This window comes from Nannobrachium achirus (genome assembly GCF_963921795.1).
Source record: "Nannobrachium achirus genome assembly, chromosome: 11".
NCBI classification, from domain to species: domain Eukaryota; kingdom Metazoa; phylum Chordata; class Actinopteri; order Myctophiformes; family Myctophidae; genus Nannobrachium; species Nannobrachium achirus.
In genome coordinates this window covers 44,840,268-44,867,172 of record NC_137820.1, presented here as the reverse complement: position 1 = coordinate 44,867,172, position 26,905 = coordinate 44,840,268, and the positions used below count along the sequence as shown (strand labels likewise).

General features: G+C 45.6%; 1 protein-coding gene across 1 annotated transcript in view; it reads right to left on the bottom strand.

Moving 5' to 3' along the window:
- Positions 1–809: 809 nt before the first annotated feature.
- Positions 810–26,905, bottom strand: part of LOC308294364 (teashirt homolog 3-like) — a gene marked incomplete at both ends in the record, with an annotated part of 64,012 nt that continues 37,916 nt past the window's right edge. Inside the window, one exon of the mRNA XM_080737095.1 lies at positions 810–4,153. Within this exon, the coding sequence (XP_080593221.1) occupies positions 810–4,153 (3,344 nt within the window). The remainder of the gene's footprint in view (positions 4,154–26,905) is intronic.

The following is a 26,905-nucleotide window of genomic DNA, read 5'->3' as shown; positions in this document are numbered from 1 at the left end:
CCCATGACTCAATGATAAGGAATGAGGCGACTTTTACAATCAGCAAGAAAGTCAATAACCTGTACAGAAAAAGAAATATATAATAATAATGATATAAAGAAGTGATGGAATTGTCTTGCTGTTTGGCAGACGCCTCTAAAGCATGATTTATACTTTAGTTGCGTGCCGTTATGTGCACCGAAAGTAGCCGAGCTTGTAGATTGTCTATCTTTGGTGCACAACACCGCCACGGAACCACTGGAAGTATGAATCATGCTTAGGAAACCCAGGCATTTGGCTATTCTTTAAGTGTTAAAAAGTTGGAACAAATTCAAACAGCGTTTTTAAAATCTGGACAGGACTGTACAAACAACAGTTAAAACTTGTCAAACATGCAGTCTACAAGCAAATCAAACCCAAATTCACAAAAAAATAGGAAATAAATACAACAGTATAGATACATTTCAAGTTACTATACTTTTTTTTGTCAAAAGAGATTAACCAGAATCATGGTAGGCTTTACTTACTATTGGCATACATAGTAAGGCTAGAAAACAAACACAGATTACTTTTTCTGGTGAACTATCCCTTAATCAGTTGAATTATCTTTGACTTATATGTTGAAATTAAGGAGTTTTGAAATGCAGAAAAAACAGACACTTTCATTAGGAACCACCTTGTGCTGACAAGTTTGACAGTAGTTCATGGCATCTTTGTGCATTTTCACACTTTTTAAATAGGGTCCGTTTTCCTTTTTTTGATTTAGCTGTGGACTCTTCCAACGGCCCTTCTCCATGTGTTTTCCAGTATGTCCATTGCTGCAGAGTCACTTAGTGTTTCTCCACCTCACACACGTACAGCAGATGGTCCTCTGGGGACTTCCCGTGGCTCTTGCTGAGGTGCAGCTTGATGGCGTGCTTGCTGGCAAATTTACGGACACAGAGCTGACAGCGGTACACCGCTCCGCTGCCGCCGCACTCATCTTGCGACTGTGGCGACAGGAAAGAGTCCAGGGGCACTAGTTTCTCCGTCAGAGTCTTAGAGTCTCTAACGGTCTGTTTGGGAGACAGTTTGGCCAGGTCCCTAATTCTGAAACCCAGGTGGGCTTCCAGGTGGCAGATATAGGCAGCCGGGGTTCTGATCTGCGAGGCACAGTCACTGCAGTAGAACACTGGCTGACCCGAATCCAAGTTCTTCAGGAACTTGGTTCTGCCGGTTCGCCTCAGTTGGTATTTGACGTTAGCCAGCCAGTGGCTGATGGTGGTCATTGATAGGCCAGTGAAATGGGACACGTGCATTCTCTCCTGCGGGCTGAGGTCGTTGATGATGTACTTCCCGTCGGATGTCTGCCGTAGGCCGCTGGCGAACTGGGCCTGCAGTAGGAGCAGGTGCTGGGGGTTCCAGTTGGAATGACGGCCCTTGCGCTTGTGGCCGTGTAGAGACCCTTCTGCCTCGTCCGGGGTAGAGCCCACCACCTCGGCCCTGTCCGCGATGCGGGACCGCTGGGGGGGCTTGGGCACGTGGTGAGACTGTGTCAAGTTCCTCAGCATGTCTGATATGTCAGACAAGGCGTTCTCGTGGAGGGGGCTGCTGGAGGTGTAGGGCGACACCACCGCTAGCTTTGCAGGGGTGATGAGAGCGGAGGGAGAGACAGACGACGCTGTGGATGAGGGGGTCAGGGGTGCAGAGCCCACGGAGCCTCGTCTGTCACTCTTCCCTTTTGTCAGGTCCATGGGTTGGTCATCGCTGGACTGGCAGAAGCCGCGGTCCGCCTTAGGTTCCGGCCTTTTGGTCTGTGCAGGTGGGGCGGCCACAGCGGCTCTCTCGCCCATGCTCTGGCTCAGCCTGGAAAGGAGGCTCAGGGGATCTTGGTTTGGCAGGGACGGCTTGGCGGCCTTCCCCAGGTGGATGTTCATCACTGACTGAAGAGCACTTAGGGGGTTGACGAAAGGCTGCTCTGGAGGCAGGTGGCCTGTGATGATGGCGGTGCTGCAGCTCAGAGCGGAGGCCAGCGGGGATTTGACGCCGGACTCCCTTTTAGGCTCCGTCGCCGGGGACGCCCTGTCGCTGTGGCTGCCCTTGTCGCTGTCGGCCGGAGTTACGGCCCTCCACTCCCGAGGCGAGTCGGCTCCGCCTCCCTTGACGGACTCGCCGGCCTCGCTGCTGCAGGGCGAGAGACGCGGCTCCCTCTTGGGAGAGCGCTGCCTCACGCTCTGCTCCACTTTGGCTACTTTCTCGGTCACCTTCTTCACCAGCTCCTCCATGGCCTGGAAGTTGTTGCTGAGGAGGGGGGAGGACTGGGTGAGGGGCGGGGAGATGAGAGGCTGGTTCTTGCCAAAGGAGGAGAGGGATGCGTCGGCCCCGGAGAACATGAACTTGAGCGCGGAATGCTTCTCCGAGCCGACCTGGGAGAGCTTCAGGGCGTTGGGGAACTGGTAAGCAGCGTGGATGCTGGGGTAGCCCCCCCAGCTGGGGTTCCCGCTCTGAGCCTTGCTGATGGCCGACGTCACAGTGTTCTCCAAAGACTTGAGGATGTCCAGGCCTCCCTTGGGGCTCTCCTTCAGGTCCTCTTCAGTCAGATAGTTATACTTGGTAGTGTCAACTTTTTCCTCCCTCTCTTCGTCTTCCTCCTTTCCTTGGATGACGGACGCCTGCTTTTCACTTTTGATCGTCTCCTCCCTGGTGCACACCTCCTCCACCTCCTCCTTCTTGATCTCTAGGAGTGGAGGGGAGGAGGCTGGGGGAGTCGCAGTGATGGGCGGGGGTGGAGGGGAGAAGGTGGAGGGAGCGAGCGGGACTGACTGCACCCTCTCCTCGGTGGGTGTGGCCACCCTGGCGGGGCTCGGGCAGGTGGCCTCGGGGAGCGGCCGGATCCTCTTCCCCACAGAGCTGGTGACGCGCAGGAAGTGGCCGGTCACCATCATGTGCGTCCTCAGCTCCTGCAGTGTGTTGTGGGAGCTTCCGCACTCCATGCACTTGAGGATCTGTGATTTGTTGGACTCGAACTGCCAAGCGTAGCTGGAGCCGTTCTGGTGGCCATAGCGGTTATTAGGGGCGGCGTACGGGCTGAAGGGGCTCTTCTGCGAGGCGTCACTCGCGTCCGAGTGTGAGTGCTTGGATTTGGGGGTCCCTTCTCTGGAGTGCGGAGAGGCGGCGAACTCCAAGCCCACAAAGCCCCGTTTCCTAGAAGATATGGTTTTGACTGCCACAGGGGCCACCGGCTCCTTCAGAGGCACTTTCTGGTAGTGTTTGGTCTTGATCATGTGGACGCTGAGATCCTGGAGGGACTCGAAGGAGTGTCCACAGTACATGCATTTCAGAACCTTCTGGGCGTCTTCCTTCCCTTCCATCTCCATCAGTGACCGCTTGCGGGGCTTGGACCACCGCTTCCCGCCGCTCCCGGCCCTGTCGTGGTTGTCATCACGGTAGTGGCCAGTGTCGTTCATGTGCACCGTCAGGTCCACCAGGGTGTCGTAGGCAGCACTGCAGCCCTTGCAGCGGAACTTGCTGGCCCCGGTGAAGATGGAGCCGAACAGCCTGGGGTTCTGCCGGTGGAGCTGGACCGTGCTGAAGAGGCTGGGTTCGGACTGGGCCGGGAGGCGGCCCTGGGAGGAGGCGTGCTGCTGCAGCGTCTTGGCTACGGCAGACTGGTGCCAGTCGTAGCTACTGCTGCTGCAGCTGCTGCTGCTGCTGGTGCTGTTGCTGCGAACCGGCTTCTCCACGGGAGCCGCGGTCGGCGTGGGCGCGGGGTTAAAGTTCAGGGGTGACCAGAAGGAGCTGGTCAGGAAGCTGGAGTAGATGGTCTTCATTTGCTCCAGAGTGTCCATGCCTATGGTGGGCAACTCTGCCCCGCCGTTCATGGGCGCCGCCGGGGCCAGGCTGCCCTCCGTTTTCACGGAGGGGCTCTCAAAGTCCGACAGGTTGTCGCTGGCCTCGCTCACGTGCGACTCGCTGTCCATCTCCTGTCCAGAGATGTCGGCGGGCCCGCCGGGCTCCGGGTCGCACGCGGGCTCCTCGTCGGGCCCCTCGTCGGGCCCCTCGTCAGGCCCAGCGCCACAGTCGGTCAGCTCATCGTCGTTTACGGAGAGGTCGTCCCGAGAGACGGAGGCCAGGATGTCTCCCGCCACCTCTGTGTCCTCTCCGGCGTGTTCCTTTGCCTCCTCAGGAGAGTAAACTGTGTGGGAGACAAAGAGAAGGAGAGAGAGAGATGTCTTAGAATAGTAGGTGGCAATCACAGTGTGTTACTTTTCCATGCCACGGACCCCCAAACAGCCATAGCTGTGGTGTGGCTGTGGTGGAATGGCTTAAAACAACATTTCTGCTATTTTGTGTTTAAACATTTCAAATAATGTTGACAATAATAACATACACAAAATAGAGATTCCAGGTTGAAAGTGGTTAAATTGGCACACTGACTGTATTGAATTAAGTCAAATTGAATATATAAATTCTATGATATTTATTTTTATTTGATTATGCTTTCTCCCCTCCCCCTTTTTTTGGGCCACCCTGTCGACGGGGGGGGGGGGGGTTCAATTTGCAAGGGAGAGGAAAAGCACTTTGAAACCCTTAGTGTGTTAGAATAACTGGAGGAAAAAACAAAAAGTTTCCTATGTTGCTATGTGTGCCCGAGGACTCCCAGGGATAAATGAGCCATCTGTGTGGGAGCCTTTAAAGCTGCGCTGAGAAATTACAGTCATCCCATTCCACCTCATCAGCCGTTGAGGTGTTATTTTCCTCCAGGCGAGCCTGTATTTATACACTCTACCCCAGCCACACGGAACTTATGCCTCCCCTCTCTTCACTCCTTCTATTGGAGGAAAACAAAAAAAGAAAGAAATATCTTGGCAAAAACATAATGCGCCATTTTATTTATCTCAGGGCGCAACAGCTTGAAATGAAAACTAAATCTGAAATTAATGAAGCCCAATCTCGCCGTGGCATTCTCCTCTGGGGTAATAAATGAGTTGGATCAACCTCCATCTGTCAGTTAATATGTCTGACGCCTCTTCATCTGCCTCTCTGCTGAGGGCGTGCACGTGCACTGCAACATCTAGCGCGCACGCCCCCCACACACGCTGGCATTGCACGCACGCACGCACGCACGCACGCACGCACGCACACACACACACACACACACACACACACACACACACACACACACACACACACACACACACACACACACACACACACACACACACACACACACACACACACACACACACACACACACACACACACACACACACAAACAAAACCAAATGTCACAATATTATGACCAAAAACATGAATATTGTGATTTTGAGGATAACATATATTTCTTTGAATCTTTCAAATATTTTCACAAATACACACTATTTTTAGTGCTTGTTGTCGACATTCTTTTTAAGTGTAAAGCCTCCTGTGAATAAAACCAGGAAAAGACAACACTTATGCCATAACAGGATATTACGATATCCAAGATCAGAGAGTCAGACGATATCTATAGTCTCATATCATGTTATCAATATCAGACACTCACACACCACACACCCACACTCTCTCACACTCTCTCACACTCTCTCACACTCTCTCTCTCACACACACACACACACACACACACACACACACACACACACACACACACACACTAGGGCATTCACAAATAGTGATTTTTAGTATTCAAATTATTCGACCTCTAAGCAAGAGGCGAACATCGTGAAAATAGCTGATCTACATGCTAACAACGCCTGCTATTTTCACAATATTTATCTGCGGAACCGAGTCACATTAAATGTAATATTCCAAGTGCTTGTCAGGGTGGGGGTCCCCAGTTCAAATATGTTTATTTTGGGGGTCATGGCCTAAAAAGGTTTGAGAACGCCTGGTATAGAGCATTAACAAATTCATCCACCAGGGTCATTGACAACTCATTCTTATGACTTCCTATCTAGCCAAGCTTTATAAACTATATATTTTTTAACTCTTATACTGCTTTGGACGTTCCTGTTCGCCCCAATTCTCAAGAGACCTCCGCGCCAATACGGCGCTCGTTCGCGTTCGTTCGTTTACCTCGTCTGATGACTGTAAGCTGATGAGGGGTCGCGGCGCCGTGTACTGTAAACACATTTTCCGCGGTGATGGTGTAAAAAATCCATTATGCGTTAACATCAACGGAGACCAATTCACTTCCTTGTTGATTTCCTGTGGCCCGGAGGCTCTGTGGCCAGTGACTGGTCTGAATGTACGGCAACACATAACAGGCAAATTCACATTCATTCTCGCATGACGCCGCCCTCTGCTAAATAAAAATAAATAAAAATAAAAATAAAAGTCTATCTATCTACTATAACGTCGCAAAGGTAAGCCGCTTTTTGATGGCACCAGACCCAATAAATAAATAAATAATCTGGCAGTAGGAGAGTTAAAGAGAAAACAAAAACAAAAACAAAAAAAGCGAATATTCGACTTCAGTGAACAATGTCGAATAGTGACTTTGATATTCGAATATTCAAATCTTTGGTGAATGCCCTAACACACACACACAGGTTCGGTCGTTACAAAGGAAGGGACACGTGTGAGGTTCATGTTGAAGGGACATGTTGGTGCTGAATTGACGTCCTTCAGAGTAACGCGCGGTGCGGTGACTTCATTAGTCTCATAAAGGCTGTTGGAGCCTGGGCCACGCAGGAGGACACGTTGTGCTGATGGACACTCCCAGAGGTCCTAACAGGTGCAGGGCGTCACGCACAAACATCAGCGACATGTCACATCTCACATCAAAGACAGCAGGGCTCACACATAAATAAATAACAGGAGAAGAGAACCAGGGGATGGATAGAGGGGGAGAGAGAGAGAGAGAGAGAGAGAGAGAGAGAGAGAGAGAGAGAGAGAGCATGAAAAAAAAAGAATGGTGGCTCTATGTGAGAGTGGTGATGGCATATGTGTGTGTGTGTGTGTGCGCGTGTGTGTGCACGTGTGTGTATGTGCTCAGGGGTGGGGGTGATGGCACTGCATAAGCGACCTGTCACTTTGCATACGGACGCCCACGGCTCACCTCAAGACAGGTGACAAGAGTGTGTGTGGTGTGCTGTGTGTGTGCTGTGTGTGTGTGTTGTGTGTGTGTGTGTGTGTGTGTATGTGCATGAGTGCGTTTGGGTGTATAATGTGCGTATGAGCAAGGAAAGACATCCTGCTGTGCCGTGCGTCTCAGGGGACGATGCCCCCCCCTCCCCCTCCCCCTGCACCCTGCTGTCCTTGGAGAGTGATGGTGGTCCGTGGTGGCACGCCGTCCCTTCGCTCACTGTCACTCTTGACAGCGCTAAGTGGGACAAATGTCTCCGTGGTCAGGCCATGTCACCAGCATCACTCTGCTCTGCCCCTTTGTTTTCCCTGTCCACTCCACTCTGCAAGACGCAGGACATTAGCCGAAAGAAAAGGAGAAAAAAAAAAAAAGTAAACTGAAAATGCCCCCCAACTCCAACCCCCGCTACAGCAAAGTCAGATTCCAAAACAGCGGAATTTAGGCCCCGGCCGGAGTTAAAAAACGATGTTGTGAAACGGATATAACACGGCATGAAGCCTTGAACGTTCTAGGTACACAGTACACACGCATGCACGCACACATCGGTCCAACGTGCACACGAGCACAACCCGAATAAACACACCATAAACCCCCACCCCGCCCTGCACACACACACACGCGCACAGTCGCACACACTCAAACGCGTCCAGTCTAAACAAAAATGTCATTGGTGAAATAACTCCTCGTTTCCAGTGCTAAACAGCCAATCTCCAGTCGGGGCCTGGAAGCGGGTCTGATCCGGGCCCCCTGGAGGGGTGGGGTGGGGGGTGGGGGGCGGCAGAATCAAGCAGGTAACCCCCCTCCCCCCCCAATGGAGACCTGGCAGGTAGAGCGCAGGCTCCGTCCCTACCGGAGATTGGGTTTGTCAGTGGGTATCCATTACCCGTCAGTCTCCGCTTATCGGCCACGACAGCTCTGATCAAAGGACGTCGTCGGGCCCCGGTCCGCCTGGCAGTCAGCGGCGCGTCGTTTGTTAAAGAGGGCCGAGCAGGGTGTAAATAAAATGACATGATCACTTCCCCGGCCCCTCATGTTCTGGACACAATTATGATAATGTGAATAGGAGCGCGGGGGGAGGGGGGTTTAAAATCTTTCACTCTGGTTGAATCTTTCACACATGCAAACGGGCGGAGGTGATCTCTCGCTGCATCAGCCCATACAAACCACCCTTAAGCCCTTTGCACACAGGCGCGTTTAACCGCACGGATAAAACGGACAATATAATTTTTTGAAAAGAAAACAATGATTCTCTACGACCTCATGCACACCGGCTCCGAATTAGCCGTGCGACGAGTGGCTGCCGGCCTGCTGCCGTGCGTTTTTTTCTCGATCGAACCCAGTTCAATTCGTGCGTCTTGTCGCATGCGGTAACAAACTCATCACTCCTTTTATGACTCCTTTTTGGATCCGCAGCGCCGATTCCGCACAGCCTTGCACACCAAATCCAATGCGTTTTATTCATGCCGCAAACGAAAAAAACGCAACTGTCCTGTGTGCAAAGGGCTTAAGTCCCCTCCCTTTACCTCAGGAGACAGTGTTGCCAGGTCAACACCTTGGGCTTGTTTTTCTGGAAAGTCACTTGTTGTTTCTAAAGTGTAGTTGCTTATTTGGGATTCCATCCTAATGTTGTTTAAACCAGTGGTTCATGTAGGACCCCACGGATCTGAACATATTTTGTGCCAGGGACCTCCATACCAGATTTGTTCAAATGTTTCAAAGATATTCCTATTTCACAAGATTTTTTTTAAATTGCAGTCTTCTAGATCAGCTCTTTTCAATTAGTCGATGTATAAAGGGTTAAACTGGTTTTGTGTGTGTGTGTGTGCTCATGCAGCCTAGTCGCTTCTTTGGGGCTTGTTTTCATAGAACTGGCTGCTAAATCTGGCAACCCTCTCACAGTCAGGATGAGGTGATAAATATAATACTTTGTTTGCATTCTGAGCAGCTGGCAGTGGAGGAAAAATTACTCACGTGTTTTACTTAAAGGGGGCGTGACACGGCCAAAACAGCTAATTATGGCTATCAAATTAGCAATTTTTTTTAATGATGTCATGTACCCCCATGTTAAATTATCCAATCAAATGATGCAGTACAATCAACAGCCTATCACTGGGGGCTCTGTGTTGCTGCCGACACGCCCATACAGCTACTGTTGATGGGCCTGTCGGCAGCAACAGCCGGCTCCACCCCCTTTCCAAACCGTTTCAACAAAGACCACGTGACCTACTGTACCATAATGTTACATTTCGGCCGGTGTCATCGCTCCTTTAAGTAAAAAGAATCTATACCGCAATGTAGATAATATCTCTGTTACAAGTCCCAAAATGTACTCGAGTAAGTACAAAAGCCTATCGACACCAACATGTACTTTGTTTTTTTACAACAAGGGTTCATATTTTAGATTGTAATTAGAGAAAAGAAAAAGTGAGTGTTAAAATGTTGTCATTTGCTTCGTTCTATTGTTTTATCGTGTTTACCGTGCTAAAATGTGGGGCATGCGTACCCATGGGGGCATGCGTACAAGTGGCTAAATATGTCTTTTTAGATACAATAAGCCAGCAGTTTCTTTATTGCTATTTACAGTAACACTTCTAGCCCCCATAAGTCACACCCAACCAAGAAAGGTTGCGTTGTATCTTGGGAATGGGCTTATTCTGTGTAAAATGACATATTTAGCCACTTGTACGCATGTCCCCAACCACTGAAATAAGAATCTCTAAAACAATAGAAAGAAGTAAATGAAATTATTTTAACACCCATGTTTTATATTCTTTAATTACAATCTAAAATATGAACCCTTGTTGTAAAAAACTAAAGTTGTCCTTTAAAGTACCAAAACTAAAAGTACTCTTTCTGCAGAATTTCAGAATGTTGTAATAATAATCAAAAGCTACAAAGTAACTAGTAACTCAAGATTTCATATAATTGTAGTGAAGTAAAAGTACAATATTTTCCTCTGAGATGTAGTGGGGTAGAAGTAAAAGTAATGTAAATTGTAAATACTGAAGAATGTAAAAAATTACCACAAAATTGTACTAATGCACAGTACTTGAGTAAATGTCCTTAATAGTTACTTTACACCAGTGCCAGCTGGTCACAGATGTCAGCTTGGATCAACGGTAATAACTGTAATACTGCTTGGCTGAGCTGGCACGCAGGCCACCTATCTACATCATTTTGGGAAAAACGTTATTTGCTGTTTTTCCTCACCTTCCCCAAAACATTTCCACAATCTGTTGTTTACCAGGGATGTGCGTGCGTGGCTAGTCGACCGGGCTGTTCACCGGTGCTGAAACTTCCTGAAGTGCTCAAGGTAACTTATTATTTCTACTTGTTACTTTGAGCCACCGTGCAGTTTTCAACATTGTAATGCGGCGGCTGCCTCAGAGGTCTTCTTGTGGGAAAGAAATACTATCTTCCACAACGTAAACACAACCAGTATGTAATGGATAACCGAGTCAGAATGTTCGCTGGAGTAGTCTACGTCCATTCAGACACAGTTACACATGGTTGCCCCCATTTGGATTTCACATGAGAAAGACATGAATTGTTCTCTGAATTAAACAATTTTACAGAATTTGTGGGTGGTTTATACTTAGTTGCGTGCTGGTTTACACTGTACTTTAGCAGATCTCCAAGCAGATCCACAAGCTCACAGACTGTTGTACTTGTCAGGCTTTATTCCATCCATCCATCTTTCCATCTTTCTTTCCCCTCCTAGATAAACTTTTTTTTGCCGCACTACTCCTCCCACAGTTTGGTGGCACGCATTTGCTAAGAGATACGTTATAAACTCAGCACAAAAAGAAAGGAAACTTGATTTCGGTCCATTACATCTCCCCTTTAATAATACCAATTTGTGTTGTGTACAGTATGTATATCATTTTTATCGTTGATTCATCACCTTTACAACGAGGTACAGCTTGTAAGCATCGGGCATTCGAGGCATGAGCTACACAGCCAAACGTGTGGGTAGCGCCGACCAAAGTTTTGCCAAAATGGCTTGCAATACTGTTCTGCTGGCATTTACTCTGGGCTTACTTTGGGCTTCCCTGACACTGAGCTTAAAATGAACAAAGTGTAAAAATGACCAATATGTGTTGTTTTTTCTTTTCCTTATTACTGTGTGTGAGAGTGCAATCATTCAATGAACCAAGCAACAAAGGTGAACACCAAAAGAACAGTGTTGCAGGCCTGTCAGGCCATTTTGACAATTTTTGGAGGGGCACTACCCACACGTTTGGCTGTGTTGCTCATTCCACGAATGCCAGATGCTTACAAACTGTACCTCCTTGTAAAGGTGACGAATCAACGATAAAAAGGATATAAAACACAATACGAATTGGTATTATTAAAGGGGAGATGTTCAAGTTTCCTTTCTTTTTGTGCTGAGTGTATTATATAGTTTAATTTATATAAATGTAATCGTGAATTAAATTGACTTTAATAAAAATGTAACTTTTCCCAAATATGGAGATGACTGACATCACAGATGTCTGACATCATAGACCACATGAGACTGTCATATATAGTATGTCCATATATGGGCATTCCAAGATATGGGTTTAATATTGATGACATCATGGATCTCCGTATATGGGCATAAAAGGGACAAGGACCCTGGTTAGCACCGACAGATACAGAGATATTTGCAAGTGAGACTCGCCTCAAGGCAACCACACTTGTTTTAATTTGAGACTATTTGTTTAGTGGGTTACATTATCATTAACAGTGTAGTGGCACACATCCATATAGTTTATATCATGTCTCTAGGTATGGGAATGGGCAGGGACCTTATGATATTATACTGGTTCTAAAGGACTGCGTCCACTGGTTGCACTCCACCCCAATGACACTCCTTGCAACTCCTTGCTGCAAACCAGTTTTAAGGCCAGTCCAATATATTAAAAAAAAGACGGTTTTACTTTTAAACACTTTCAACCTGTCAACCTGGGCAGTAGAAACGTTTTTATTTCATTGTATTGCTTTTTCAAAAATATCTAAATGAACTACCAGCTCTCAATGTGAGCTGGGTGGGAGATCAGCTATTCTCACCATTGTGACACCATGGTATGACAAAGTATAAAATAAATAGGGCATAACTGGAATATGAAAAACAATTGGTTGATACTTTCAATGATATTGTATATCATGAGCTAGATGTTTAATAAACAGTGTGGTGTCCAGTTATGTTTACGTTTCAGTGGCTCACAAGTGAAACACCAGAGAGGACAAGCTAGTGCACATGCGTCAACCTTTTTAACACAACACTTACATCATAGCTCAAGACAAATCAGTCGTGTCATGCCATTGATCTTTAACGGCCGTTCACAAACATTTTACTGTCGAGGACCCCGATGTGAAAATATTTTGTGTCAGGAGACCCCCGTACAATATTTCAAGACAGCTTGAAAATAGCAGCTTTACAAGCTCCCATTGTGAGCTCACAGCGCTCACAATGCGCTGTGAGCCAGTAGATCAAATAGCAGATGTATATAAGGTGAACCGATTTGGCTGCTACACGTATTTAACAAATGCGTTGCGAGGCGTTGTGAGCATGTAGATCGGCTATTTTCACAATTTCTGCCTCAAATATTTGTCAGTTGGGCAATGTTTGACCAGAGGTACTACAAAGGTCTTAAATGTCCTTAATTTGTCACTTCAGAAATGTGCAGTTACACTTCTACTGTATGTTGGTCTGTTTACCGTTGAGTGAAAAAACTATGTTAACATTAAGCTAAACATCTGGGGACCCCCCCAAAATAAATTGTGGACCCGACCCACAGGTTGAGAACCACTGCTATATAACACTGGGCCAACAGTTGTGTTGGGCTGGGCATGGGCCCTGCTAAATAAATAAACAAATACCAATAGGAAAGGTTCACGTGTTGTTTCAGCATTGTTTTGTCTGCTTTGAACAGAATAACACTTTCATCCCTCTCTAGAGCGCTGCAGCTCAGCTCAGGGATGACGTCTCCATGGACCAGCGTGTAAGTTAGCACCAGTGTGGGTTCCCACCGCTTATTTCCAATGGAAGTTCTTTTTCGTATTCGATAAATCAGGGGTCTTCAACAGGGGGTCCGGGACCCCCATAGGGGGTCCTCAGAGTTACTACAGGGGGGCCGCCAAATATCTTTGTGTGTTAGGATAATTATTTTAAATGAACAACTTGAACCCTCCTATTCTGAGGAGAACTTCAGCCAAAAATAGCAGATCTACAAGCTCTCAACGCCTCACAGCGCGAGGCGTTGAGAGCTTGTAGATCAGCTATTTTTGGCAAATAGGTCTGGTGGAGAGGTTAAAAAAAGAGCAGATCAGGTGCAGAGTGAACGTCAAATTCACTAAGTATCTGCGATTTCAGTGGTTAAATGTCTGAAAATACACATTTTAACACAACTACAACATAGACTGATAACAGTGCTGTCAAACAAGTTTATGAATATATCTATGAAATCGATGAAAATCTGCAACACACGTTTCATCTCTGCTTTATCTCCCTCTCAGCTAAGGGGTCCTTGGCCTGAAAACGTTGAAGACCCATGCGATAAATGAAGAAAATATGCTATATGCTAGATATTAACCACTGAAACCTTCTGGCCTTAATGAAATGGACTTGAGTTGCCACTGTAACACTGACTGGACCGCTTTTTTGTCAACACAAAATCTATCCGCCAAAAATAGCCGATCTACAAGCTCAAAACACCGCAATGCGAGCCATGGTAAGTTGTAGATTTTTGATTGATTGAATATTTTATTAGACAAAAATGGAGAACAAGCATAGTTAATAAAATAAAAAATAGTACAGTACAAGTATAGTTAAACACCTGCCTAAATGGAGCATCCCAAATAAGTCCTTTTACGGTCTTGTTTACGTCAGAAGTCCTTGGTGATCAGCATTTTTTGTTGACGTTCCCCCCAGAACTAGACTGATGGGTTCAAGTGGTTAACGTGTTTTTTCTTGGTTTTGTTTGTTTTTCCGACAAGATAATATCCATAAATCTAAACAGTTTTTATGATATTGAAACACAGCCAAGAAAGCAATTACGGCTTCAAAATGTACAGTTGAGATATTATTATTAACAACTTAAACCCAACACCAAATCTGTTAGGCGAGAATAGCCAATCTACAAGCCATCTACAACACGTTGCATTGTGAGGTGTTGTGAGCTTTTATGTCCGCCCCAGAATAATGGGGGTATAAATTATGTTGAAATATTAAATTATCTTAGGCTTATATTAACCATAGACAATTAGTCTATTTCCTGCATAAATCAAACCATCCCCTGAATAAAAGTATTGGATTTGTGAAGGAACCCATTATTTTAAGAATACAAATTGTAGCACTCTTGTTATAATCTTGTATTGCTCTTACAATATCTATTCTAGAGTCATAAGATTTAGGCCATTGTCTGAAGAAATCCATCTTTGCACCTTTCACCTCTCCTTAGTCTTTTGAAACCTTGGGAAGAAAACGTGTAGAATTCATCCTGTTCATTATGGGCCTATAGTCCATTGCTCATATATTTGAAAATGTGCTATGTTTTCGATTTGTAACTAGGGATGGGCGATATGGAAAAATACACTATCACGATATTTTCCCAAGCTGTATCACGATACACGATTTTATCACAATCCTTTTTCACGTTGGTTTTTATGGTTATTGAGCGGTGGTCACACCATCTCCATAGCGTGGCCGTGTGTGTAGGTATGTTTGTTTGTTTGTGGGTGGGTGGGTCTGTCTGTCTGTATGTAGCCTGTGGTGTAGTACCTTTTATGACCACACATGTTAAGGGAGGGGCGCTGTTTTCAGGCCAGGCCAGGCCAGGCACACATACACATGCACACACACACACACACACACACAGGGGGGAAGGGGGGGGGGGGGGGGAGGGGGGGTGGGGGTTGGTGGGTAAACCACCGCTCAGTTCACACGGGTGTGATTTTTTTCAAGTTACTTGACAAAAACTAGACTCTCTGGGTTCCTTTTGGGAGGTCCAAATTGAACTTTACAAGTATGTAACTCTGACAGTATACAAATGAAACCAAATGGACCCTTACGGGTCCATTTGGTTTCATGTGTATACTGTCAGAGTTAAGTGGAGACCTTGACAGTTTGAGAACTACTGATTTAGACCAAAATACAGGTTTAAATTGAATTCTGCAATGAATCTCTGTATTAACGATTAAACAGGATTTTTTGTATCACGATATATACGATATCTCTGAAAAGGCATATCGTGGAGACATTGTATCGTCTCAACGATAATTATCACCATATCGGCCACCCCTATTTGCAACACGGCACTCAACTACGCATACGTTTAGTTCAGAAATTGCATCGTGGCGATGATGACGCCACGCAGGAAAGAGTGACGTCCAAAAAGGATGGCTTATGAAAACCTAGAGAGCGTCGGCGCGGCTCCCAGGCAATTTAAAATGCAAAACAAAAACCATTACGTCTGAGCACTATCTGTTAATTTAATCCCCAATGACTGATAATCCATCACACAGGGCGACAACCACATCCAATTATTCTCCCTGGCTTGACTGACAACAGAGGTGATTTATCAAGCTAATAAAAAGTGATGGGAGTATAGAGGCTCCCTCCGAGTAAAGAAGAAAAAGGATTATGAATACAACAATACACTTGGACGCCGTCTTAACTAATATCCAGGCATATGCTGTAGGGCCCGTGTACGCACTTCCCCATAATCTAGGTGTGTGTGTGTGTGTGTGTGTGTGTGTGTGTGTGTGTGTGTGTGTGTGTGTGTGTGTGTGTGATGATAGAGTGAGCCAGTACCATGTGGGGGAAAGACAAGAATCATTAGGTTTCATGAATGATTCCCGGTCATAAAGCGTGAAAGCAGCTCTGTGTGCCATGACTGTGTGTGTGTGTGTGTGTGTGTGTGTGTGTGTGTGTGTGTGTGTGTGTGCGCGCGCGCGCGCGTGTGTGCGTGCGCGCGTGTGTGCGAGCGTGCGTGCATCTCGCCGGGGTATTACAGGGGTAAGGAGCCACACTTCCACACAATCAACATCTCGGTCACGCCTCGCTCACGAATAGCAACAAATAGCGACAAAAGAACGCCCATGATACTACCGCCGCGCCGAGAGAACTACGCTACGGTTGGAGCCTCACGTGTAGAAACAGCACCATCACACCTGCAAAGCCAATCTGAGAGTACACTACACACACCCTCGCGTAAATATAAATAAATGTCAGTCGGCATGGTTACGACACCACCTTGCGACACACACACACACACACACACACACACACACACACACACACACACACACACACACACACACACACACACACACACACACACACACACACACACACACACACACACACACACACACACACACACACACACACACACGCGCGTACACACACACACACGCACACATGTGTGCCTGTACGTGCAAGCGATGAGAAAAGACAGTATGACGTGTTGGCATGCAGGAAGCATTCCTGTGGAGTATCATTTTCATAAACATAAGGGCTGCAGACAAGCAGGGAGAGATGATCTGATAGAAGCACTGCTGCTGCAACGCTGCTCTGTTCTGATGATCAGGAACAACACACACACACACACACACACACACACACACACACACACACACACACACACACACACACACACACACGTACAGACACACTCACGCATGCACGCACACACAGACAGACAGACAGACAGACAGACAGACAGACAGACAGACAGACAGACAGACAGACATGGGAAGGTGCAGTGGCTGCCTGTGTTCCAAAAGTCATTCAGTCTCTCTCTCTCTCTCTCCCTCCCCCCGTCCTCTCTCCTTGTTTCTTTTTCCGCTTCTTCAAGTGCAGTTAAAGGCACTGGCTGACGGCTGTGTTTATTAAATGGGCATTACACCGATGATTATGATGAAGTGAGTATGCGACATACCGGCGACAACCGACAAACATATTTTTGTCGCTGGCGGACGGAAAACTTGTATGTCCAAAACTGTTACTTTTCAGGAAGTGACAGTCCTTATTTTGGGAAGTATAAGTCATTATTTAGTGAGTCACAAGCTCTTTTTAATAAATATTCAACAGCCTTTCAACCTGGCCTCCCTATTTTTGGGCACGTCATTAAAAGCAACAATGTTAAAAACATAAAAAAAAAAAAGCTGATCAACAAGCTGACAAGTGTTTGCGTGCATGCCTGCGTGTGTGTGTGTGTGTGTGTGTGTGTGTGTGTGTGTGTGTGCACGCGCTACAGTTGTGTATCAAGCTGTGTCTTGTAGCCCTGGGTTGACCTCACATGGGTCAGCCCCCCCACACAGCTGGGGAAGCGTCCAGCGAGCGGTAAACCTGCTCACGCCCAGAAGCCCTGGCGTAAACAGGATGTGTCATTAACGCAGCGGCAGTGGCTCAGGAGGTAGAGCGGTCGCCTGGGAATCAGACGGTTAACGGTTCGATTCCCCCCGGGTCCAACCAAGTTTCCTTGAAGTGTCCAAAAAGCAACAAACTGCTGTACAGCATAGGGTGCCAGGCAACCACAGTTTGTTTATAAAATAATAAAATCAACATTGGTTGACAAAATATATCCTATATTAAAATTGGCTTAAGGGACAATCGGCTGGCGGGCCAGGTCAATACGCTCAAGTCACAATGATTCAGCCATAATAACCATATAAGGAGTTCCCAATGCACACCCAAATATGGAGCGTGTTGTCTAACCTCAATGTGTTGTCATGGCATCAGGCACTAACTAATCAGTCAGCTCTATGGGCACAAAAATGGGCATGCCATGCCCATATATGGACATATACTGATGACATCAAGGATATCCATATATGGGTATAAAAGTGCCACGGACTGACAGATACAGAGATCTTCATAAATAGGTAGATCAGTCGGATCGGCGGTGCAACATACAGTAGAATTCAAGATGTGAGGGCTGCATAGGCATGCATGGCGATGTTCTAGCGCTAATTTGCCTTTTTAAAATGTAAGAGGTAGTGCATGATGAATGTGCAGGCAGTGTGTACTGTAGGATGAGGGTGCCATTTCAGCTAGACTAACCTATTTCAAACATGGCCTAGGGCTAGGCCTATATCAAAGGCAGAGTGCAGTAACTACGTTTTGGGACATACCGACTTATTTGTGTCGCCCAACGGTCAAATTAGCCTTCTTGATATTGGGGGATGAACAATTACCTCAAGAACAGATGTACAATCAGTGTAATATCACTTTTATATCTTTATCTCATTTGGCTGATAAGCTGTAACACTTTTAAACCCATTTTTTGGTGAAATTCGAAAACGTAGTTACTGCACTCTGCCTTTGTAGGGCAGAAGATGTGTGCCAAAAGCAGGTCTAACCGTATCAAATGCAAGCCTACGTGTACAGAACGCAGGCCTACGTACTATTTGCCAAATGCAGGCCTACCTGTGTGAGTGAGGAGCGTTAATCAAGAGAGGAGTAGGCTAATGAAGCAATATTACACAGGTGTGCATTATCGTGGTTATTGGCACGCCAGCAGGAACGAGGCGACAGGTGAGTTCCGTAGGCAGGGCTGAAGTGCCAATAACCAAGATAAAGCACAAGCCTACAAATGATCGCCATTGATATTTTTATAGCAATAATAGGCTACTTGACCAAAGTATCAACACATATAAATATATAGAAAACAAGTGAAAGTCCGGAATTCAAAATGTATATGAGTAAAATTACAAAAGTGTTGGCGTCAACATTTAGTTACAAGTAAAAGTACAAAATGTTTGACCCACGGGTGGGTTGCGATTATAGCATAGTAAATTGACTGAGTGAATAATTTATTAGACAGAAATGCAAAACAGTCAAGTACATTGGTTTAGCCGAATTCAAAATTATTTGTTATGCTAAAGAAAATGACAAATATTTCAATTCTATTTTTATTTTTTACAAAAGTGGAAGAGTGGTGTAGAATAGGCCTAAATCCTCAGTATATATTTTTTTAAATTGAGAAATAGGATGGACGGGTGCCACAGAGCAGCCTCTTGTGGATTGATTTTCCCCATATGTTTAAGTTCATCAGTACACATTGCAGTGCATATTGAATTGCATGATATGCTTGTAACTTAGTAGATTCTTTCTAAGATCCTTCAACATATTTGTGTTTATCTGCACAGGAAGATGCTGTTAGGGGGAGTGGCCTGTTGAAGACTATAGCAGTGTACAGTAGTTGGGTGATTGGGGTCATAAGACCTGATTGAGGGGTGCCTAGCTGATTGATTAGAGCATGGGTCAGCAACCTTTCAGAATGAAACCATGTTTTTATTTTCTAGACAGTCAGTGTGCCATGTCAACATACATTTTAATGACACACAGCATTCGGACACATTTTAATTGGCAGGACATTGTTATAATGATCATTAGCCTGAGAACAATAATCCACCTATCTCCCCAACTCCCACCCCAGTCAGAGTTTTAATGAATGTAGAATTATGTGCAGGATGTCATTTGCTGTTAATTAGGTGACTTCATTTAATTGACCACGATTAAAAAATGATTTGATTTAAAAAAAAAATCTTCTCTCTCACACTTATGCCAGTGTGCCAGTGATCAACCTCCACTGTGTCAATGTTGGCACCCGTGCCTAAGGTTGCCTACCCCTGGAGTAGAACATGGGGAGCGTCTTGGGTGCATTGCTACTGTTCTGTTGTTGGTTGACTAGAAATCCAAGGGTGGATTCTGCAAAGTATATAAGGGGAACAGCACAGTAAGAGTGGAGGCTGCCATGAGGAGAGGTTGACACTTTGCGTCTCCATTTACATGTAAATTGTTTGTTCTCATGGTTTTCATTGACTTTGTGCCAATCTACATTCCTTTCTTTGTAACTGCAGGTATACCAGGGTTATCGAGAAAATAAAACATGAAGTGCTTGAGTACTGTAAGACAAAATGGTGTTATTGTCATAATTGTTTGTACGCAGTAAAATCCTCAGTGTTCCATTCGTAACTATGAGAGTGTACAAACAGATCCAAAGGAAACCGCAAGGGTCTATTCGATTCCATTTGAACACTCACTTAAATTATTGGTAAATGTTAACCTTGTAATCACCGCCTGGAGTTGTATTTTCCGTTAGGAGACTGCAGTGTGCCAAGAACCTTGAGTTAATAGGAGACGGTTGTCTGAGAGAGAAAACATTCTATCTGGGTGGTCCCAAATCTCACCAGCAACTTCACTTGAAGATTACGTTTTATGACAAGTTTAACAGTAAAACCTTAATGCTGGGTATTTGTGGGGAAGAAAAGGACGATCAAACGGGGAGCAAAAGAGAAGGAGAGAGAGATGAGAGCCACTAGTAGCTGGTGATTTCTTTTAATCCAAGTACTACCATTCTATTAATGAGTATGAACATGGCATTTAGTGGTCTAGACTAGAGAGCAGTTGTTTTCAAACATTTTCAAGTCAAGGACCCGCTTGAGAAAGGTCTTACGACCGAAATGTTGCTTAATAAATTCTTTGAAAAGGACAAGCAGCACTGTGCGGGTCTTTGTATCTGTCTACTGTACTGTAGATCAGCTATTTTTGATTAATGTTTAAATGCTCAAACCTGTGATCTGAACAGTGATATTCTTATACATTCTCGAAATCCTAATTGTGAAATTAAACTGTTGCGCGTGTTGCGCTTTGGGGAACACGGTCACCCTTTGATCTGATTTGATTTATTAGACGCCATAAAAGAAGAACAAAAAATGTTTATCGGAAATGTCGGAGATATACACACAACAAAGTCATGAGACTCGTTTCCATTGTGGTCCTTTGTGGTCTGAGAAGCCATTCCAGAGAGAGGAGACTAAATTTAGTCAGAGGGAGGCCCCTTACATCTCGTGTCGGGCCAGTCAAGGCAAACAGGATCGTCACAAGGGGGAGAGAAAGTGGGACTGAGTTAAGGCCCAAGGTGGAGGGGCCTTAATTATTTTATACTTTAGCTATTGAAAAATAGCAGATACACAAGCTCACACCGGGGCACCGAGTGCCGCGCTGCGAGCTTGTAGATCTGCTATTTTTGAAAAGTCATGAAAATGTGTGCAAATCTTTGAATATATGTATTTTTTAAGTGAACACTTGTAACTAAAATTTTGCTTCTGGGGGGGTCCCTGGAACTAAACACTTTGAGATGGAGGTCCGTGGCCAAATACATATCATTTTGGGGGTCCTTCACATGAAAAGGTTTGAGCACCACTCACAGAAACAGGTTTTTCAAAAAACCTTAGAAGGATTTGAAATATTTAAAGACTTTTTCACAATTTCTCAAAAATAGCAGAAAGCTAACAGAAAGCAGAAAGCTCGCAGCGCGGCGTGAGCTTGTATATCTGCTATTAATCAATATACAGTTAAAGCACAAAATAATGCGTAATAATGCGTTCCAAGTCTCACTCCCCCTATGAAGAACATTCATGGGGGGCCCGCAGTGAATTCTTGTACCCAGGGCCCAGGATGTGGTGCGACACCCCTGAAGGCAAAGATCAGAGAGGCGAGAGGAGAGGGTTAAACTGTGTCTCAGAGCGTGATGAGTGTTTCTTATTCCTGACATGTGTACAGTACTTTTAACTGGACCCTGTCGCCCTTAAACCAACACAGCCCCTCAGCGGGGGGCTCTTACTGACAGGAAGCAGCCTTAGAACACTACAGGGCAGGAAGTCACCTCGGTCTCAATCAAAAAACCACAAACCGCCGACTTCCACTCAGTCACTCACTCTCCCTCCTCTCTCTCTCGTTTCCCAGCAGCAAAGAAGTAACTCTCCTTAAATAGATTAGAATAATTTAGCTTGAAAACACAGCCCCCATTCTGTCAAAAAAATACCCAGAGATCACTAAGATACTCAGCGTGCCTTTATGCCACGCACAGATTTGTCATAGTAACACAAATTCGGGATCATTCACTTTTGAGTCAAATGTGGGTTTTCCCCCTTCTCTCTTTTATCTTTGTGGGGTTCACGCCAAGGCAAAACACCCAACAGAATAAACATCCAACAGGTGACCTGTGGTCAACCTGGGTCAAAACCCTGCTTAATGGCATGTTCTCTGATATCATGTTGATGACGTCATAGTCAGCGGTAGTGTTTCCATTGTCCTGGTTTTAACTGCAACAATAATAAAGAAAGAATAATATTAATACTATTAAAGTCACCCATGCATTTATAGTGTGTTGCGCTTTCAGGCAACCACACTAATACTAATTAATAATAATAATAATATCCTTTGTAAAAAGTAACCTTTCATGACAGAGGCACAGAGGGATACATTGTTCCGCTCACATTTTCAGCCTCCAAGGCTATTGCACCAGGCTAAGAAGCCTATCTAAAAGAACTGACATGGATGACTTTGTCAGCTTCTTTTTTTTCTTTCTTTTTTTAATGTTTTTATTTGTGCGCGTGTTCTCTACCCCCTGATGGCATTGTGAATACGTTGTGTCCGCTGATTGTAGTGCAGGATGTGTGCTATGGGAGATGGGAAAAACAGAGAGATCATTCTGGCCCCGGGCTCTGCTTAGGGCTAGAGCATGTCAAAGCACATGGCGAGGACAGAGAAAGAGAGAGAGAGAGAGAGAGAGAGAGATGGAGAGAGGGATACAGAGATGGAGAGAGGGAGACAGAGAGAGAGGTTGAGAGACGGAGGGAGAGAGACATTGCAGAGAGGGAGGGAGGGAGAGAGAGAGAGCAGTGCACACACACACACACGCACGCGCACGCACACGCACACGCGCACACACACACACACACACACACACACACACACACACACACACACACACACACACACACACACACACACACACACACACACACACACACACACACACACACAGCTCCAACCCTAGGTTGATTGTTGTGTTATGACTGGACCTCAAAGAGGCCAGCTGAACATACAGGCCTTCAGGACCTGACATTCACTCATTTATCTGACACGAAACCAGCCCAGAAAGACAGAAAGGTCTCCCTCACACACTCTAACATAAACACTTATGTGATGATCAAGGGAGGGAGGCAGCTCCAACTCGTAAAAAATAAAAGCTTCCTTCCAATCCCAGGTTTTTTGGGAACTGGAGGTGGCGATGCCCAATGCGGATACAAACAGAGAAGAAGACAAGAAGCGAGGCTAGCTTACACAGGTGCAGAAACCTCCTCGTAACAACAACATAAGACAGTTCGTGGTGAATTATTGCCTGGCAAAATCCGCGTCCCACGCAGTGAGTGCCCTCCTTATCGCGTTTATCTTGTCTAGTGATGACGCACGTCCAGTTGGACAGAGTTCTTTTACACCAGTAGTTATTAAAGAAGACTATGCCAAGGACCCCATAAGAGAAGACTTGTCAACATTTACAACAATTGAGTACCTGAGACAAAAAACAGTCTAAGTCCATATTTTCCATATGTTTTTGATTTACCAGACTGTAAACCACAAACTAGAAGTTTTTAATCTGTTAAATTCTTAATGCACTCCCCCCTCATTTTCTAGAATTATATGTTTTTACTTATCTCATATATATTAGGAATTATAAGACATAATACTTATGGAGAGTGGAAAAACTCTCCAACAGTTTGTGGAACAACAGTATATACGTCTGTACAAGCAATATTCAGCAGTCAAAGGGAGCCGATAATAGGGATGTGAAAAAAAATCGGAAATCGACGCGTCGATCGACTCACGCTCACCGCGACTCAAAAAGTACGAGTCGAAAAGTCGAAAAATATATATATTTTTTTATTTTTCAAAAGTTTTTCCCCCAAAAAAGGTTTTAATCGTTCAAAAACGTTATAAGCGTTAATGTTTTCCATATGTGAGAGGACCGTGTGTGTGTGTGTGTGTGTGTGTGTCTGTCTGTGTCGGAGACGAGTGCATGCCGCCTGCATGTGTTGTGCATTCGCATGCATGCGGCGCTAGTCAGGTCCGCGGACTACTGGTTGAGAAACACTGCTGGACCGTGCTGATGTGCGCGTCATAGCAGTGCGCGCTGACTTGCCTGACTGTATCTCTATGGACTGGATGCTTTTGTTTACCTCCTGCCTCTGCATGCATGCTTGACACGAAAGCTCGCTTGTTAATGGCAGCGTCGCCGTTGTGTGCGATGATCACAAACCACACTACTCGTCGTTAACGTTAATGCGACACACCGGGGATATATGAGAGCGAGCGGTCAGCGCTCCCGCACGTTCCATGGACTTATTGTCACTCCGCTTCTAGTCTCTAGAGAACAGACTCCATGCTAACAAGGAAGAGCAATTATGTATTATCATTATTATTAGGGCTTTGATGCAAGTTCTGATGGGTGCAGCATACGTTGTGTTGTTTAAAGTAATGCGCCGTTGTGCTGCTCTCCTCTCAGCTGCTGCTTAGCGAAAAAAAAAGTGAAAAAAGTCGATCGACGCGTCGATTTTCGGCCGCGACGCGTCGATTCGCCAATAATGCGTCGATTAACATCCCTAGCCGATAACATTAAAACAGACAATTGAACAAAATGAGGGGCGAGTGCATTAACAATTGAACAGATTAAAAATGACTAGTTTGTGGCTTACAGTCTGGTAAATTAAAAAATATCTATATTCAAAAAGAGAGAAAAAATAAATTGACTTAGACTGTTATTCGTCTCAGGTACTCATTATTATTAAAATTGGCAAGATAAACTAAATAGATACTGTATATCGTCGTTGTCGGGTGGAAACCTTGTATGTCCAAAACCGTTCGTTTTAATGTTTTAAAATAGTGAAAATAGACGATCTACAAGCACACAACGCCTCGCATCGCGAGGCGCTGTGTGCTTGTAGATCTGCTATGTTCACTAGTTTTGTGCGACATTCTTGTATGATGATGCAGGGCTTTACTTTACGAAAAAAAACGTACACATTTGAAACTTGGAGAATACGAGGTCTCTGCCCGACAGTGACGATATAGGGCTTAAGTATTCATTTTGCTAGGGACCCCCTGGAACCCCTTAGTGCAGTGATACTAAAACTCTGTTGAATGTGTGCCAAGTCATAAATAACATTGTGAAGCAATTGAAAGGGAGACAAATGTACATAATGTTTTACATACATGTTTTAGTGTTTGTGTGGAATATGCTAATTGCACAGAAGTATTAAAAAGAGAGCAAAAGTTTGCAAATGACTTTGATTACAAATTGTATCATTGACAGAATATAAATGAAATTCCAAGCCATAAAATAATGCACATTGCACTTATCTTATGTGGAAATAAAGCAAATAAAAGAGAAGTTATCAAATAATGTAATTTTATCAACTGCCCCACGGCCCCTTGACATTTTTGTAATGTGGCCCACTGGTTCAGAAGTTTGAGTATCCCTGCCTTAGTGGATGCCGAGCGATCCCCGGACCCCACGTTTGAGTACCACTGGCTTACACAGGTGTGTGAAACCACATCATAACAACAACAAACACGTTTGTTGCCTGGGCAAAAGAAACCCAGCGTCCCAATGCAGTGCTGCCCTCCGTATCCAGCCTATCTTGTCCGACACACACAGCCATTTGGACAGAGTTCTTTTACACTTCCCTGAACAATCCCACATCTCTGCCCCCCTCCCCCAGCACCCTCGGCAGAGTGCCCCCAACCCAGCAGTCCTCTGACTCCATGGATCATATATTTTAACTGCTCTTTCTTTCCCCTTGCCTTAGATTAATGAGGCCTCCTGACGATTGTGTGACTCTGGCATAGGTCACCTAGCTAGCTCTCTACTGGGACTGTAGCAGGGTACTGAGGGAAGAGAGAGAGAGGGGGGGTGTGTGTGTGTGTGTGTATGTGTGTGTGTGTGTGTGTGTGTGTGTGTGTGTGTGTGTGCTGGGCCAGGGCTTGGAGGATGGCAGTGTCAGGATGGGAGAAGGACAACGGTACCGAACCCGGGTTCTCTGGATTAATGTCCGGCCATGGGAGGAGGGCTTCACCTGGACCTGGGTCCAGCGCCGGCCCTGCAGCTATGGACGCTGGGACGGCCAAACAGCCAGGCCACTCTCGCAAAACAACAAACAGCTGCTGCTATGATCGCCTAGCAACGAGGAGGTGATGGACGCAGGCTGAAGATGGATGACCACCATAAATCACACTGCTGTGTAGGAGGAGGAGGAGGAGGAGGAGGTCGGAGAGACGGGAACAAGAAGGAGGACAAAAACAAAACAAGCTTTTTTCTCTCTCGCTCTCTCTCTCCCAGTTCTGCAGGCCTGGCAGCGAAGCCGGCCTCGCCTTGACCTCTCACTGTACTCTTTTATTCATGATTGTTGTGGACGGATGGACGGCAGAAACCAAGGACTCTCTCTCTCTTCTGGGCAAACCCTGACGGAAAGTTGTAGGTAATTCTTTATGGGTAATTCTGTCCGCCTGCGAAGTGTAGGCCTATATATGCTCCGATGTACGAAGTTCTTTTGCGCGGCAAAGATTGCCGATCTACAAGTTCACGGTCACAACGAGATTGGGGGGAAAGTAGCCAACATGGCTACTTTCCACGGGGCACCGTCATACAAGAAAGTATAAATCAGGCTTTTTGTCTCTTTGTGAATGTCTGGCCTGAACCAGGCATTGCATTCGCTTCTAACAAATCCAGTGGATGATATTTTAGTGTCTAATTGCGCTCTATTGAGGCCGGTGTGTAAGTGTGTCTTGTGTCTGTGTGTTCTGTGTGTGTTTGTGTGCGCCCGTGTGTGTCCTTCCTAGCCTAGAAACAAAAGTTTGCTTTCTGCAGATGCGATGATTCCACACAACTTTTGTTTTATTTATTTATATAATGATAATAATAATGACACACTACCTTTCATAAAGCAACCCCTCCAGGCAAGGCAATCTGGGTAGTGTAGTTGCGGAATAAACATCCCTGGGCTATCTGATTATGGCCTACT